The sequence below is a fragment of the Phalacrocorax carbo genome, chromosome Z (genome assembly GCF_963921805.1).
Source record: "Phalacrocorax carbo chromosome Z, bPhaCar2.1, whole genome shotgun sequence".
In the NCBI taxonomy this organism is placed as follows: domain Eukaryota; kingdom Metazoa; phylum Chordata; class Aves; order Suliformes; family Phalacrocoracidae; genus Phalacrocorax; species Phalacrocorax carbo.
This window is the reverse complement of record NC_087548.1, coordinates 85609124-85624697: the sequence shown is the minus strand read 5'-3', so window position 1 is coordinate 85624697 and position 15574 is coordinate 85609124. Positions and strand designations below refer to the sequence as shown.

The 15574-nt window shown below is 51.0% G+C and overlaps 2 protein-coding genes across 2 annotated transcripts; one reads left to right on the top strand and one right to left on the bottom strand.

Annotated features, from left to right (window-relative positions):
- Positions 1–21: 21 nt before the first annotated feature.
- TRMT10B (tRNA methyltransferase 10B) lies at positions 22–5418 on the bottom strand. Its single transcript, XM_064437777.1, has 8 exons — positions 5227–5418; positions 4996–5104; positions 4752–4876; positions 3972–4124; positions 3121–3199; positions 2206–2273; positions 1783–1906; positions 22–753 (listed from the first exon to the last, which is right to left on the bottom strand). The coding sequence occupies exons 1-8, from the start codon at positions 5377–5379 to the stop codon at positions 647–649; spliced, it is 918 nt and encodes a 305-aa protein (XP_064293847.1). The 5' UTR covers positions 5380–5418; the 3' UTR covers positions 22–646.
- Positions 5417–15263, top strand: LOC104040014 (uncharacterized). Its single transcript, XM_064437778.1, has 5 exons — positions 5417–5547; positions 8639–8803; positions 11509–11608; positions 14149–14279; positions 14925–15263. Exons 1-5 carry the CDS (start codon positions 5497–5499, stop codon positions 15207–15209), a joined length of 732 nt encoding a protein of 243 aa, XP_064293848.1. The 5' UTR covers positions 5417–5496; the 3' UTR covers positions 15210–15263.
- The last annotated feature ends 311 nt before the right edge of the window (positions 15264–15574 follow it).

Sequence of the window (15574 nt, the reverse complement as noted above, 5' to 3'; positions counted from 1 at the left end):
TCACTAACTGTAAAGACACAATGACAGTTTAAGAGTAACATTTTATTTTAGATTAGATGCACAGGATTAGCTAGAGGCTTCTACAACTCACCAAGTCTTCAACTTCTTTGAAGTTGTTTGGACATGGCACACCTGGAATCTGCGTCTCCACTGGGGAATCACTTCCCACCTTGTGATCCCCAATTGAAACACCACTGTCCTTTTCATGGGAAGGACTTTTCCTTGCCAGTGAGCTTTGCCATTCTAACTTCACCTTACTTATAGTTTAATCAGGTGAAAGAAATACCTTAAAGCTCTCCTCTGTATCCCAGAACAAGTACAGATGCAGGAGTCAGAAACACTCAAGCAACCAAGTGCAAAGTAGCAAAACTGTATTCCTGTCAGTTTTTACTTGATTGCAGGGCTCCATCGCCTTATAGTTTTGTGTTCAAGGGGAAAAGTAATTTCCAGCATTCTACTGCTGAGGTAGAATGTGTCACTCTCAACAAGGCCCTTAAACAAGATTTCAGCAGAGCTGTTTTCTCTATGCACATTCATGCCAGTGCCTCTGCTTCAAATTTGGAGTTTGCCTCTCTTGTCTGCACAGTCCCTTAACATCACAAAATAAAGAGTTTTCTTGTGCGTTGTCATGCTGAGGTATTTCCACTTATTTCACTGCATCTCGTAGCACATAGCCTTTTCCAGATGAGACTCCAGCTTTCAAGGCTGCTGGCCAGCTTTGGGTATCATAGTAAGTTGATAAGACATCAAAGACTGTCAGGAACAAGAGAGATGTACAATGCTGTGATAGCAGTATCGATAGTAAACTCTATAATACACATCCCACTGGCTGCAAAACACAAGGGTTTGCATTCCCTCTCATTTAAAATCTGATGAACAAGTGTTTGAGGCAGCTCATCTAAGGAGCAAATGACTATTTTGAAGATGACTTTTGGAACTCTGGCTAGGAAAAGCAGATACAACTGAAGCAAGGTGCCCCCTGTCACCATTTTGACTAACCTGTACTGCTTTGTCCATGCTGCTGATGACACTACACATTCTGGGTCATACCTACTCTGCTTCCACCACTGCTTCTCAAGATGGTGTGTCTCTGTATTGGAGCTCCCTTGGGGGGCACAGTGGTCTCTAGCAGTTACAGTTGGTGCTCTGCAGAGCCCCCTGCCAGCTCCTCTGCCTTGTGCTGATGAAGACAGCAATGAAGTCCTCACACCAGAGGTAAGAACTTACTAGAGCTGGCCTCCTAGGGCATGAGCCCCTCCATAGTCCCTAGCAGAGGCATGTTCACATTGCAAAGCCACAGACTGCCAGCAGACGAGGAGGAGCACAGGCACATCCATGGGTGTGACCAGCTGGCCCAGCCCATGGCCATGACATGGAGCCATCACAGTGGTACAGCACACAAATGCTCTAACCTGGTGTTTTGAGCCTTGCCTTGATTGAGCCTGACAGAGGCCTGACAACTTCTGTCCTTCTCCCTTGCCTGGGACCTTGTGCGAGTTGTAGCGACAGCCGCCTCCTCCCATCTCCCCACACTAACTGTTCACTGCTTCATGCAAAGCAAAAGTTATGCAAGTCCTGCCCCTCTGAGAATGGGCTGATGCAGAGAATCACACAAAACCTTAAAATGGGGGCAGCAGGGTAAAACCTAGTAAGAGAAACCTCTGTCCCAGTGTTTCCCCCATTACTCAGCACCAGGCCTCCATTTTGAAAACTCTGCTGCTTGATAGCCTCCCCGCCTTCCTCTAGCCCAGGCATGTAATAGGACATGGCTCAGCCTCTCACCTTGATTAATTGCCAGTGTCTCCGAGTGGTAGTTCTTGGTATTAACATTTTTCACCATGTACTCGCGAATGGGGAGGCGGGCTGTTTGCAAGGACTGCTCTTGTGCCCTTTGCAGAGTCAGCTTCTGCAGGGGAAACAAGAACAAGCTGGCCAAACTTGCACATGCATAGCATGCATATAATTTTGGGTACAATCAGCTACGAAGCCAAAAACCGTTCTGGGGCTCATTTCACGCAGACTGCTGCAGTCTCTCTCACCTGGTGCTGGATCCAGGCAGAACCTTGAGGAAAAACAGAAGGTGGCACAATACTGATGTCTCAAATCGAGGCAGCAGCGCCACTGAGTGCCACCAATGGGATGACTCTGCTCTCATGAGAGAATGGGGCAGCCAGCACTCTCAGGTTCCAACAGGCTACTACTCACCTTGTGAATACTTTCATCCACCAGGCCTCCGAGGATGTACACTTTATTTGGATCTATATCTTCAAGCACTAGAAACAAGAAAGCACTTGCTCACCACCATACAACAGTAAAATCCTGCGCTACAACACTTCCCAAGCAAGGTCAGTGAGAAAGCTGTAGCCAGAGTCACCCTTCACCCTGGAGCCTCAGACCATGAAGCACGCTGAGACTTCAGAGACAGAAGTGTCTGCCTGAACCTGCAGTCAGACTGAAATGAGGAGATCAGACATAGGCTGAAAGCACAGAGTGTCAGAGATACCATATATTGCTGCCTTTAACATTGCCTGTTCTGCGATGTAGCTGATCTTTTCAGTCTGATCCCAATCTGCTCTGCAGATGCCTCCCCACTGTCAAGATAATGTACTAAAACCTTCCACCACCCTTACCAGATTCTTTATCGAAGTAAGGCACTTGCCTAAAACAAGAAAGGGATCTACGTCCCCAGGAACATGAGGCTGGTTAGAAATGGCGGAAGAGGAGAAAATAAACACAGCAGCAAATTAAGCAATAAAGGGAACATTGTAGCTCCTGTGTTACTTAAGAGACAGGTGTAATCTAGACCGTATTCAAAAGTGCCACACCATCTCCACTTCACCACTTCGTAGTATTACAAACTGCAGGGGGTTCTATACACAGGTTTTAAGTCTCCTGCAGATCACACACAGTCCTGACTCAAAACCTCATTCCCTGTGAAAACAGGCTGAAATATGAATAGATTTAGCATCAGACCTAAGTACACAGTATATCTCATGCAATTTGAGACAGTGAATGCTTGGAATTGAATCACCTGGAGTCTGAAACACTCTCAGAATGAAAAGCTTAAAAATCAACCTTTTGCCCTAGTTCCCCTGTGACTAAAGCAAGTAAAATATTTACCATTCTCAGAGTCAGGAGTGAGATAAACAATTGCATCTAAAGGAAACAGGTCCAGGTAACTTTCTTGAGTTGTATCCATCTGAATAATGAAAGACAGGAAAAGAAGCAGCCCATTAGCCCAAACTTCATCTGCCGGAACAAAACCCATTCTCAGACACAGAAATATATTGGAACTGACACTACTGCCTTAGGTGTTTAAGCTCCTACAGATAATTTTTTTTAATTTGGAAAATGTTTCTATATGGGCACTGAACAATACATATTTCAAAATCCATTAAATTATCTTCTCAACAAAATCCCTAGACACGGTTTGACTGAGATCAGCAATAATTACCTAATTTTAAATGAGATTCTCATTTTTGACAGATGCAAGAATCTCCACGTCAGGTGGTTTTCTCCCCTCACTGTTACCAGCTGCAGCCCACATGAGGTGCAGAACACATGGCTCAATGTCACTGTTGTAACGTGTATGTGTGGGTCTCGTCCTCAAGTCAGACCAAGGTCGGTACAAAAACTCAGGACAGGAATACATGATGTGCCCAAAGTCTGACCAAGCTTATGTGTCTGACTGTCCCCAATAACACAGGTGTCTTTACAGAATTAGTGTCTGTAGAAGGAACTCTCCTTCTGCAGGCAGGAGGGCCAAAGCTCTAACCAGAAGGCCTTGTGCATCACCCTATTATCTGTCAGTTCTTGTCTCCTGCCAAAGGGCAAGAAGATCTGACCTTAACCACTATCACTCAACTGCATTCCCACCACCTGAGCCCAACTCAGCCTGTGTTGGATCAACACTGAGCACCAGCATTGTGGGTGCGGGGTGCTATGAGCCTTGAGTGGTCAGAAACCCTTACCAAATAATTGGAGAAGCCGTCGTTCATGCGAAAACACTCCTCATAGATCAAGGAGCCCACCACAAACTCCGTCAGACAGAGCCAAAATGGCTTCTTGGCCCGTCTGTTTGCCCCGTAGAGTCTCCTGATCTGCGAGGCGAGGCGGCTTGTTTCCTTCCAACAAATAACAAGCAGTGACTTACAAGTCTAGGAGCAGGGGGTAACACAGCTCTGTTCGGGTCCTGCAGACATCCATCACACCTGTGTCACTGGCCAGTTGCTGAGACTCTGAGAACGCTGTTCCTGGGGAACAGAGCTCAGCTGCCTCTGGGTCTCAAGGAAACCAAGCAAGCCAGGTGTGCAGCCAAACAATGCTGGAGACCAGGCAGACAGGAGCAGGGCCAGGATGGTGGAGGGACAGGCAGAGATGGGAGGGGCCTGCATCCCCCGCCCCAAGGCTGAGCTCAGGAGAGCTGCTGTTTGTGCACCCTCACACAGCCCGGCTCTAGGTGAGCTGGAGGGTTTCTCAGTTCCCCAGCACAGCTAGAAGAAACCAGTGACCTGCCCCAGCCACCTCCTCTCCCTCTGCTTCTTCCCTGCAAACAGCACCTTCCAGAAGCAGCACAGGGCAGGATGCTTTACAGAGCAGGAGCAGATAGGGACAGATGGGTGAGAAGAGCAGCATTCAGGCCACGTCGAGGCTACAATGAGGCACGTCCTCAGGATCTTCGAGAAGCTTCCAGACCCCACAAGGGACTGCGTCGGCAGGCAACGGCAGGGAAGGTGTAGAAGACCCCCTACCTTCTGTGTCATGCGGTCGGCCACGCCGAGGTCCACGCAGAGCCGGGGCCCCGACACCTTGGCTTCCAGAAGGCGCTCCTTGGCAAGGGCGGCCAAAGCCCTCCCGCCGTCCCGGCTGGCAGCCCCTGGGAGGCAGAGCAGAGACAGGTTAGCGCGGGCCCCGGCGGGGCCTCGCCCGCCCCTGACCCGGCCTGCAGCTCCCACCAGGAGCCCCTCGTGGGGGGCGCGCCGCGCCGCCCCTCACCTGGGCCCTCGGCCCACCGGGCCCTGCTCCTCTCCCGCTCCTGCCGCCGCTTCCCCTTCTTCGCCGCCAGCACCCGCTCCCAGCGCCTCCGCTTCCGCAGCACGTTCCTCTGTGGGAGTAGCGGGGCCTCAGGCCTGCGGCCCTCCTGCCGCTGAGCCCGCGGGGCTGCCCCGCCGCCGGCGGCGGAGCGGAGCCCTGCCTCGCCGGCCCCGCCGCGCCCCCGGCACCTACCGAGCACCGCGCCGTGCCGCCCGCCCGCCCCGCGCCGGGACCGAAGGCCGAGGGCTCGATCCGCAGCAGGCGGAGGGCCTCGCAGGCCACCGCCACATCACCCTCAGGCTCCACCGATGAGCACCCACCGCCGTCGGCGCCGCCGCCCGCCATCACGGCCGCTTTCCCCTCCGGGGCGGGGCCGGAGCCAGGGCGGGGCGGTGCCGTGTCCCGCCCGCCTGCGCCCGCGTCGGCGGCCCTGCCCGGTGGCCCGCGAGGGGAAGAGGGGCCATGAGCGGCTCCCTGCTGCGCGGCCTGTGGCTGCGCCGCGCCCGCCCGCCCGTGAGTAGCGGCTCGGGCACGGGACCCTGCCGGGGGACGCGGGCCGGGGCGGGGGACGCGCGCTGCAGGCGGGAGAAGCCGCCCCGCGGCACGGTGAGGGCGGCTCCGGGCCGAAGGCGGCGGGCGGGTGCGGGGATCGCCCGCCCGGCGGCCCTCGGGCGCTGCCGGATCTTGCCATGCCCCCCGGGCGGCCCCCGACGGCGGCCCCGAGCGGGACCCGGAGTGCCCCTGGCCGCCCGGCGGCGGGGCGGAGGAGGCTCGCTGGCCACGGCCGCTGTGGCCTCCGCGGAGCCGTCGCGTCTCATGGAGGCCAGCGGCTCCCACCTCTTGACGGTTTCTCTTTTTCACTTGGGGCGTCTTAGGCCATCGCAAAGGGAGGGTGAATCCATCGGGCACGTGCAAACCGTCCGTGAAGCTGCTGCGCCGTGTCACACACCCTGCGTCCTCTGGACCCTAACGTTTTCTCTTCCAGTAATAGGAAAACCCACCAGACCTTTGTGCTGATGTGTACAGGTCTGGTCTTCAACCAGGTGCATGGCTGACCTTCACGTGATGGGAGTCTTTGCTTTCAGTGGCCCTAAGGCTGTAAGCCTGTTGCTCATTTCACCCATCTACTTACCTTCAGAAGTTCAATTTCTGAGATGGTTTTCCTGTTTATACTTGCTTTAGTGTTTTTCTTAGGTGGTACTGGGATACGTTCTCTGGGAAACAGCATGTATGGCTGTTCCAGTGTCTTTCTCCCTCATCGCAGCAAGTTGAGGTGTCTCTGCCCCAGTTATCATTGCTACTTGTTTATGCTGCAGTATTGTGTTGGCATTTCAGGCCAGAACTCAAATCTATGCCAAGCAAAAACACTTGGAGAATGTGTGACCCAACAGGTTTAGTTTTTACCCAAAAATTGTGGGGGACACCATGCGGTGTTGGGGATGACTGGGGATCATGCAGTGTTCCTGGGAACATTGAGAACTGCTGTGGTGCCTGCCAGAGAGCCCGGAAGGTGCTCGAGGCACCCTCCCAGCAGCGTGTGAGTGTTAAAGGAAAAGCCACAGCCTGAGCATTCACACACCATTCAGGGAGTTGCACACACCGAGACTAACTGCTAGGACTAGAGTCTCTTCACAGCCGCAGCTCCACTGAGTCAACGGGTGCCCCTTTTTGACTCCTCCCTCATACACACTCACTCTCAGGCGCTTTTTCTCCTCTCAGGCTTGACCCTAGGTTTCCCTGAAGCAGTGTTTTGACATAACGTATGCCAGACAAATGTATTGAGTGGTACAGCAGTAAAGAAGAGCTCAAGCTGGGTGCCTCTGGAGAACGACCCTGAACAGAGAAATCCCTGAGCAATTATACCCTTACAGTCTAAGTTCCCCTCCCCTCACTCCAACAGTAATGTTTGGGTCCAGAGTCTTCTTGTTCCTTATTAGATCCTTTCTTTGTCTCCAGACGGGAGATTCCTTTTCTTGTCTTAATGGATGCAGCTTCTGCTGATGGTTGTAGCTATTTATCGATCATATATAAATTTACACATGTTCCTTTTCTAGGTTAAGTGTAGATGGGCCATCCACCTTGGTAAAGACTGGTGATAATTGTCTTTTTGGCAAGAATGGTGACACATTATGATACCGAGGCCCAATTTATCCCTACTTACTCTCACACTCATTATCACAAGCTTTTGTCACCCTCGGCTTTTCTAGCGGGGGTCTGGCTCCTGCCTTAGGTAGAAAGTTCAGTTTATACACAGATCATCAAATGACACATTTCACCCACATCAGCTGGTTCATTTTGCCAATATAAAGTGAGGGTGAGCAAAAGCCAGAGAGCAGCATCCTCCAGGGCTGTCAGACTACTGGGCCCAGCCAAAACCCGTGGGCACAGGCGCCGGGCAACAACACAATCTCAGTGCTGGAAATTTGTTTCACCTTTGGGATCAGTGAAGCCAATTGTTAGGGAGGAAGGAACTATAACTCCCTTGATGCTTGGGCAGGGGTCAACTCAGTTACCCCGAAGGGCATCCAACAGGACCATGAGGAGGTGTGACCTCTGCATCTCTGCCCTCTTAGTAACTGTGATCCCATCTTAAAAGAGTCATAGTTACTCCCTCCAGATCTGTCTGGTTTGCACTGGTTTTGGGGCCTTCCTTCATATAGCTAAGTAAAAGTTCAGTATAAGGTCAGTGTGTTGAGGTAAAAGTTCATAGCTTGTGGCCTGAGGCTCGCTACTAATTCTATTGTTGGATTCCGTTTGAGCTAGAAAGTAACTTCTGCAACAGGTGGGACACCTGGGATCTGCTCCCATGCCTGCAGCGAATGCCCAACACCAAGTCACTCCACTCTCTGGCCCAGCCCACCCATCTGTAGGACGCAGCTGCTTTTGTAAAGCCCTTTGCTACGCAGCTAAAAAGCTAACAAGGCCTGTAGCCTAGACACTGCAAGACCACAACTTCTTTGCACAGTAATGGAGCATTACAAAGGGTGATACAGTCTTCTCAGTACCAAACCTTTTCCAGTGGTTCAGGCATAACAGTGCTGTTTACTTCAGGCCTCCCAGAAGGTGCCAGTGATTGTTCTGAAGGAAGGAAGGTAGCTTCGCCTGGAGGAAGGCTGATTTGCAGAAAAAAAGGCCTTGAATTTATTCTTCAAGCTCCTTTCTTGAAGGAGATCTGTTAGGGCTGCTGCTGGATGTCCATGTGGTGTTGCTGTGTGCAGACTGGTGGGAAACACCTTTCAAGCTTGGGAGATGCTGCAGGTTCAGCGTTGGTGCTGATGGGCTGATCCATGGCTGGTGACAACTGCAAGGAGCAGGAGCTGTGGCCTGCAGCTGAGATGGTGCATAGCAGGGGGGCAAGGGAAGGTGATGTTTGCCAGATGCCCACACAGCAGCTTAGGGCAACAGCCAGGAAAGCACCTTGGATTTCCTTTCCCAGAGTGCCTGTGGCACTGCTAACGGAGCAGTGAGAGTCTTAAAGGGACAGAGGCGCCCCGAGTACTGTCAGAAAAGCAGGAGTAGCTGAGGAGAAGTGCTCGCTCCCCAGGCTGCCGAGATGATACGTGTCTTTCCAAATAACAAACTTTACTCCCTCCTTTCTCCCCAGCTTCTGCCTCTCCTAGCCTCACTAGGAGGACTCTGGAGGCAGCCCCAGGTGGCGTACAGCACCAAGGAAGAGAGTGCTGCAAGACCTGTTGGGCGGTACCCAGTACCCAATAAGAAGGACATGCCGTATGACATTGTGGAGCTTATGGAGGAAGTAGAAATGAAGGTAAAGGAGTTCTGCTGCAAAACTTTGTTGGTGGAAAGGGTCCAAAGTCCAAGTGTATTATATACCCTAAAAGAGCAGATCTGGCCCAGTTAGGTCTAAAAAAAACCTGATAGGGAGACTGAGGTGAGCTGCACTTCTTGCAAAGCTCCTTCCAGTCTACAGGATGGGATTTTGCTGGAAATCCTGCAGTGTATTGGCAGGATTGTAAGTCTCCCTGGTTCCACAAGACTAGTGGGTTATTTCAGATGGTGTCTTATGCATAGGATTAGCTGGAACACTGACATGTATTTGTTTTTCTGGGAGAGCATCTGTGTTTACTTGATGCTCTATTAAGAGTGTTTTTATCACTTTTATTGGATAAAAATGAGAGGAGCTGTTTTGATGACAGTAGTAAAAGGCTCACGGAGTATTTCTACTTTAGAGCTTTTTTTCTCCAGTGCTAAACGGGCTGCACAGTGGCAGAACAGTAAGCTTAATGCAGAACGGTGTATAAAGGGAAAAAGAGGGAATTGGACAAGAGTTTCCTTCCCTGCTGTTGCAGAGAAGAAATGCCAGACAGATCTTCCTAAACAGCTAAAACACTTCTGTGGAGACTTATCTCTTCCAGGGCCTTCCTGTCAGGGGAGTGCTGGTCCATCCCTCCCTGTCCTTCCTGCTAGCCTGTTGAATCTGTGCTCTGCTATCATTGCACTGGCCCCGGTGAAGTATGCATAATAATGAAAGGAGTCAGCAGGCTTGAGGGTAAATATGATGTACAGAGGAAGAGTCAGCTCAAATTTCACACGCAAACTCCTGTGTGTCAGTGCACTGAAGGTGTCAGCAAAGACCTATGTATAGGATCCAATCAACCTAGCAGACTGATATCCGAACAGTGCTACAAACCTCTCCTGCCAGAGGTTCCTGGGTAAACCAATGGGTTGTGGATGTGTCATGCACTGTTCCCGGATTGTTATTGATAGCAAGACAGATTCTGTCTGTCAATGTGCTTCACTGACAAGATGCCAAGCGGTTAACCCATACCACAATTTTATTAAAATTTATTAATTTTATTATTAATTTTATTTATTATTTCCACTGTCCTTAAGCAAGTCACTTTAACCTATACAGTAAACCAAATACATAATAAGATAGAAATCGGTAGAGCAAGATACATGAAATTGGGGGAAGAGGGATACAACCTGCTCAGTGTTCCAGTAGTTTGTGGCAAGGTCAAAGGTGATGGGGGTCTCAGAGCAGCTGAGAGGGAATTCCACCGAGTTACTCCCATGCTCCGACTTCATAGCTGGCGTGAAGCCCCCACTCTCCACGTATCTTTGTACCCAGAGTCTGAATTGCCGCAGCACACCCTGCTACAACTCCTGGAGCTGAACAGGGGCTGTTTGGGGTGGATAAATGAGGGGTGAGGAGGGAGGAAGGCCTCATGGGTCGGCAAAAATGTTCACTCTTCTGTAATTTAAAGGAACCACACAGCTAAACCCTCAACCATGAGTTGTGCTTGTGATTAGTCTTCGGTTGCAAGTGGGTGGCAGCTTCTTGATTTGGTGTAAATATTTCCCTCAGGGTGTTCTGTTAGGAACAGTCTCAGCTCTTGACGTAAGTTTAGGCTTAGTTTTCTGGCAGCTGATTAAGCAGTGTAGGGAGTGGCAGAGGCTTGTTATCGGAGTCTGCACAGTTGGGACTGTGGTCTAAGCAAGGGGCAACCATCAAGCCTTCACCTAGTTCCACCCCTCACCTCAGCCTCATCATGGAGTTCCCTCTTCAGCAGACCCCTGACATTAGTCTCGCCCAGGGTCAGGACCCCACAGGATGAAGACAGAACAGCCTTCTCTTGGTTTACTGATAGTGAGCAGACGGATGAGACAGGAAGGCAGCACAGGCAATTGTGTGGCAGTGGAGGGGGGTTGCCAGAAGGGTCTGTAACACCTGGGCTACTCTCCTTTTCCGTAAACACACTGAAGAACAGCAGCCGCTAAGCTGATGGAGCCTGCAGGCAGTTAGCACAATGACAGAGAACCCAGAATGTTTAGAACTGCAGCAGGCACCCAGGCACCGAGGCTGAACACCAACTGATAAATGCCAACTGCCTGGAACCCAGGCACAGGTGGGTGCTGCATCAGCTGACCCTGCATGTGACAGGCAGCAAGCAATTTTCTGGGAAAGGCAGCCCCACACACCATCACAGAGATGGTCTTCGCATTGCAGTTATCACGGGCAGAATGGGGAGAGAAGCAGAGCAGCATTCTTGTGCCAGCATATACATACACTGTGTGCTGGCTCCTCAAATGGCGTGCTATTCAGATTGGGCTGGCCCTGTCTGGTGTCCTGTAAGCTTGGAGGGAAGAGGAGAGTTACAGAAGGTTTAGGATGGTCAAATGGGTGTAGCAGCATCTTTGCAGGGAGACCAAGTGGAGACAGCCTCTCAGATTGGAAAGGAGCTTGCCTATGTGACTGTGGTCATTACTGCTGTGGCTGAAGTGAGCAGGGCAATCAATCATGCCATGAAACAGCAGCAACAGCTAATTAAGAACCACATTGTTACATGTTCAGTCGTATATATAACTGGGCTCAAAGGGCAAGAGAATGGGTCTGCAGAGATTTCCCAGCACTGTTGTGCTAACAAATTGTTTGCTAAGCCTAGTGCATTGATGTCACCCTCTTTGCTCTGTGTTAAGTTACAGTTCTTATTTTTCTTTTCCCTTGAACAGACTGGATTTCTGCCCAATGTGTTCAAAGCCATGTCTCACCGACCTGCTGAATTCAGAGCTTTTTTTGCTTATTACAATGCCATTATGAACAAAGACACAGGTAAATCATACAACCACCTCTAAACTGCCCTTCCTTTTGTAGATGCGAAAAGTTGCTAGAAGCAACATTTCTGACATCCTCGGCTGTGTTGCCTCACCATGCCTTCTCCCAGTCCATAATAATAGCTGGCAGAGGCTGGAACAGCGCAGCAGCTTCTGATTTTGCTCATATTGCATACAGCTTCCTATTCTTTACCTTGCGGCTAAAAAGCAGCTCTCAAGCCAAGCTCTGCTGCCTCACTGCACCATGCTCTGTGTCACGACAAAGAAAGGATGGGCTGCTGCCTAAGATAAGCTGGGAGCTGAGTGTGCTGGAAGGGCACAGGCAGAGGCAGCGGTTTCATGGGCAAGGCTGCAGCCCCATACTACCAGAGCAAGGCAAGTAGGGTAGGTCTGGCAGTGGTGACCAGAGCCAGCCGGCATTCTAGATTTCCTAGGCAAGTCCATGGGGATGAGGCAGACCCAAGATCAAGCCAGGAAGTTGACCTGGGGGTCAGTCAGGGTCCAGACCAGCAGGGTTACACAGCCAGGCACTGCAGCTGCAGCGTGGCTCAGACGGGGTCACAGCCAATGGCCCAGCATAAAACACCTCCCAGGGGAGGGACAGGTCATTGCTGACCCTGCCTGCAGCTCTTCCTTCACAACAGTTCTTGGCAATGAGCTGCCCATAAACCGCGCACAAAATTTGTGCCCCCTGGGCTGTGATGTGCTACGCTGAGGACTTTGAACCCAGGGCTGTCTGTATCCTGCAGCATCAGGGAGAGGTCTGAGGTGGTTGCTGCACACTGCGATGCCTGTGCAGCAGGTGGCCTCTGGGTGCCCCAGTGTGGAGATGAGGGAGAGCTGGCTGCAGCAGTGCCGCTGGGCAGGGCTGTAAGAAACTCTGCATGGCTCTCCAGCCTTTGAGGAAATGCAGTCTGAGGACAGCCTGTTCCTCCCTCATACTTCCCGTGGTACAGGGCACTGAGGAGCCTGTTCTTTTGCTCTGATGGTACATTAGTAAAACTAGGTTTTTGTAAAATAAGCTGGTGCACGTAGACTGCTCCTCCTGCTACTGGGAGATGAGAGCTCAGGAGGAGTGTCTTGGCAAGATCTGGAGGCAGTGAGGAGTGCAGCCTTATGCGTCTCCCATATGGTACATGCAGTCTCTGTGTGAAGCTTTCCCTCTCCTTGTGCTGCTGGAGTGGAGCTGTGCCCCTAGCTGTACAAGGGTCTGTTTTTCCCTTCTCATTCCCATGCTTCCTTTTTGACTTGAAGAGTAGGACTATTTTGGATCCCACCCTTTTCAGCATCTCTCCTGCAGGATCATGGCATTGCCACCTTCTGGTGCTGAACCAGAGCAAGAAGGCCTCTTCTCCTGACTCATCCGTACCCAGGAGGTTTTAACAGTGTCTTTCATGCTCTTAGAAGGCACTGGTTTTATGGAAATATTTTCAAAGTCCAGTAAAGCAGCAGCTTTTCTGGGGAGGAGGAGGGACTCTGACCTTCCCTGTGAAGTGCAGTTTTGAAAAAACCCTGATTATCTCAAAAAAGACAAAGAGCATGAGTGCTGATATGCAGCCAGGCAAGTTCTTCAGATCCTATGCACAGTCCTGTTGTGAAGCTGTTTGTGTAAATTATTAGGATTGATTCTGAGTATAACAAAGCACATCTTTATTTTCAGCAGCTTCTTTAGAGCAGTCACACTCTGTAGAAGTTGTTGTTTGTCTGTCTGGTGGTCACTAGGAGTTCTCAAAGCCCCAGTCCTAGGGTACCTCATTGTTCCTTTTGTTTTTTTCTTTCTGCCTTCAAAGTTGCCAATGATGTTTACTTACTGAAACCTGCTTAGTGGGTTTTAGAACACTGCACTTTTCTGTAAAAGCAGCAATAAAGCGTCAGAGGAAGAACAGACAACACTCTCCCTAGCCATTTGCCCTGAGACATACACGGAGAAGTACCAACCAAGCTTCCTACTCTGTGAGCAAGTAATTTTGCTCCCCTGAGTTTTCCTGTTATGTTGAACTGATGTTTCCCTGTTGACCAAATCTCATGTCCCTCATCCTCACTAGGTGCCTCACAAGCAACTATCCAGGTAAATTGGTTGCATGGATGCTCACAGAATCACAGAATGGTTTGGGTTGGAAGGGACCTTTAAGGGATCATCTAGTCCAACACCCCCCCCCGCCATGGGCAGGGACATCTTTCAGTAGATCAGGGTGCTCAAAGCATAGTCCAACCTGACCTTGAACACTTCACAGGTGGGACATCCACAACTTCTCTGGACAGCCTGTCCCAGTGTCTCACCACCCTCACTGTAAAACATTTTTTCCTTATGCCCAATCCAAACCTACCATCTTTCAATTCAGGACCATTGCCCCTTGTCATGTCACCTAAGAGCTTTGGTTGCAGTGTCTCCCTGGATGCTTTCTGGAGTGCTGTCTCCAAGGCTGTGCCGCAGGCAGCTTGTACTCAGAGCCTTCCCCTCCCTGCTTCCCCAGTGATACTTGCTGTGGTGGACACTTTTAACAGCAAAGTGGGCCAAATCTTTTGCTGTCCCCGTAGGGCGACTCAGCAAGGCAGACAAAGAGCTCATAATTGTGGCTACAAGTGTTGTGAATAGATGTCCCTACTGTGTGGTTGCACATGGAGCACTTCATCGGATATATTCCAAGCAGCCAGCACTGGCTGACCAGGTCAGTGGGGTTACATCGTGCGCCCCATCTCCTTCACATGGTCCCTTGGGAGGTGGGAATGGGCCTCTAATGCACCTGTGTTCTCACCTGAAGCTTTCATCCTTAATCTATATTTTGACCGTTTGATCTATGTGGTTCCCAGCAATTCTGAGCAATTTTGGCATGTCTGGGGCCCTAACTCAATACCTGGCTTACTAGGTTTATTGGTGAGCAGTCATACCAGTAGCTGGTGGGTGTAGGACCTCAAGGTGGGGGTCTGTGTATCCTCATACTCTTTTGGAGCAAGATGCGTGGAGGGATGGTTGGCTTGTGGAGCATTCATCCTGCTGCCGACATTCTTTGCTGTTTTAATTGCTCTGTGGAGGACCTTGCTACCGATGGGGAGCTGCAGCATCCTGGGTGTTGCATCCTGTTTCAAGAACTCCTCCATAGCCTGCTCAGCAAAACTGCCGCAGTCCCCAAGATGAGAAGGGCGGTAGAATAGATGAGTCTTTTGTCTGATGGTAGCCAGGCCATCTGCTTCGGGTGCTAAGTAAGAGCCTGCGTACTGCTAGCTCTTTGGTTTGCGGAGCTAAGAAGGTGGTTATCCAGTTAGATTGTGTGCTGTGTCCATCTGTGCTACCTCTGGTTTCTGCCTTCTCACAGGTCATTGTGAACTGGAAACTGGCTGACCTAAGTGACCGGGAGCTGGCAATGCTGGAGTTTGCTCTTGCAGTCTGTCGAGCTGATAACATCACTGAAGAGCATTTCCAGAAGCTGGAAAGGCATGGTTTTGACCGTGAAGACGCCTGGGACATAGGCATGATTTCTGCTTTTTTTGCTATGTCTAATCGCATAGCTCATTATATTGACCTGCGCCCAAACAAGGAATTCTACACCATGGGCAGGATGCCCCACAGAGAGGAGGAGGAGGAAGCTGAGCATGCCTGACATGGATCACTGACGCCTACGTATCTGAAAGATTGATCCAGTTCTTAATTCTCATGCTAGTGTGGCTCATTTCTGAATGCGTAAGAGGGTTAAAAAATTGCCAGATGGTAGGCAGGAGTGGTGGGCTTCCCTTTTCCTCAGGGTTTGGGCTGACTCCCGTGCTCCTGAGCTCCTGACACGGCTGGAAGGGCATTGCTTTGGTCTGGGGACTGGCGGTGCAGGTGACGAGCTCGCTGGGCCCCCCTGTGAGTTTGCAGGAGCTGTCCCGCGGCGTTCTGCCGGCTCCGCGGTGTGAGGTCTAACGCGCCTCGTTACAGCCCGGCGTGCTGCACCCACTGCCGCGGGTGGCCGGGGGCTAGCGGCTC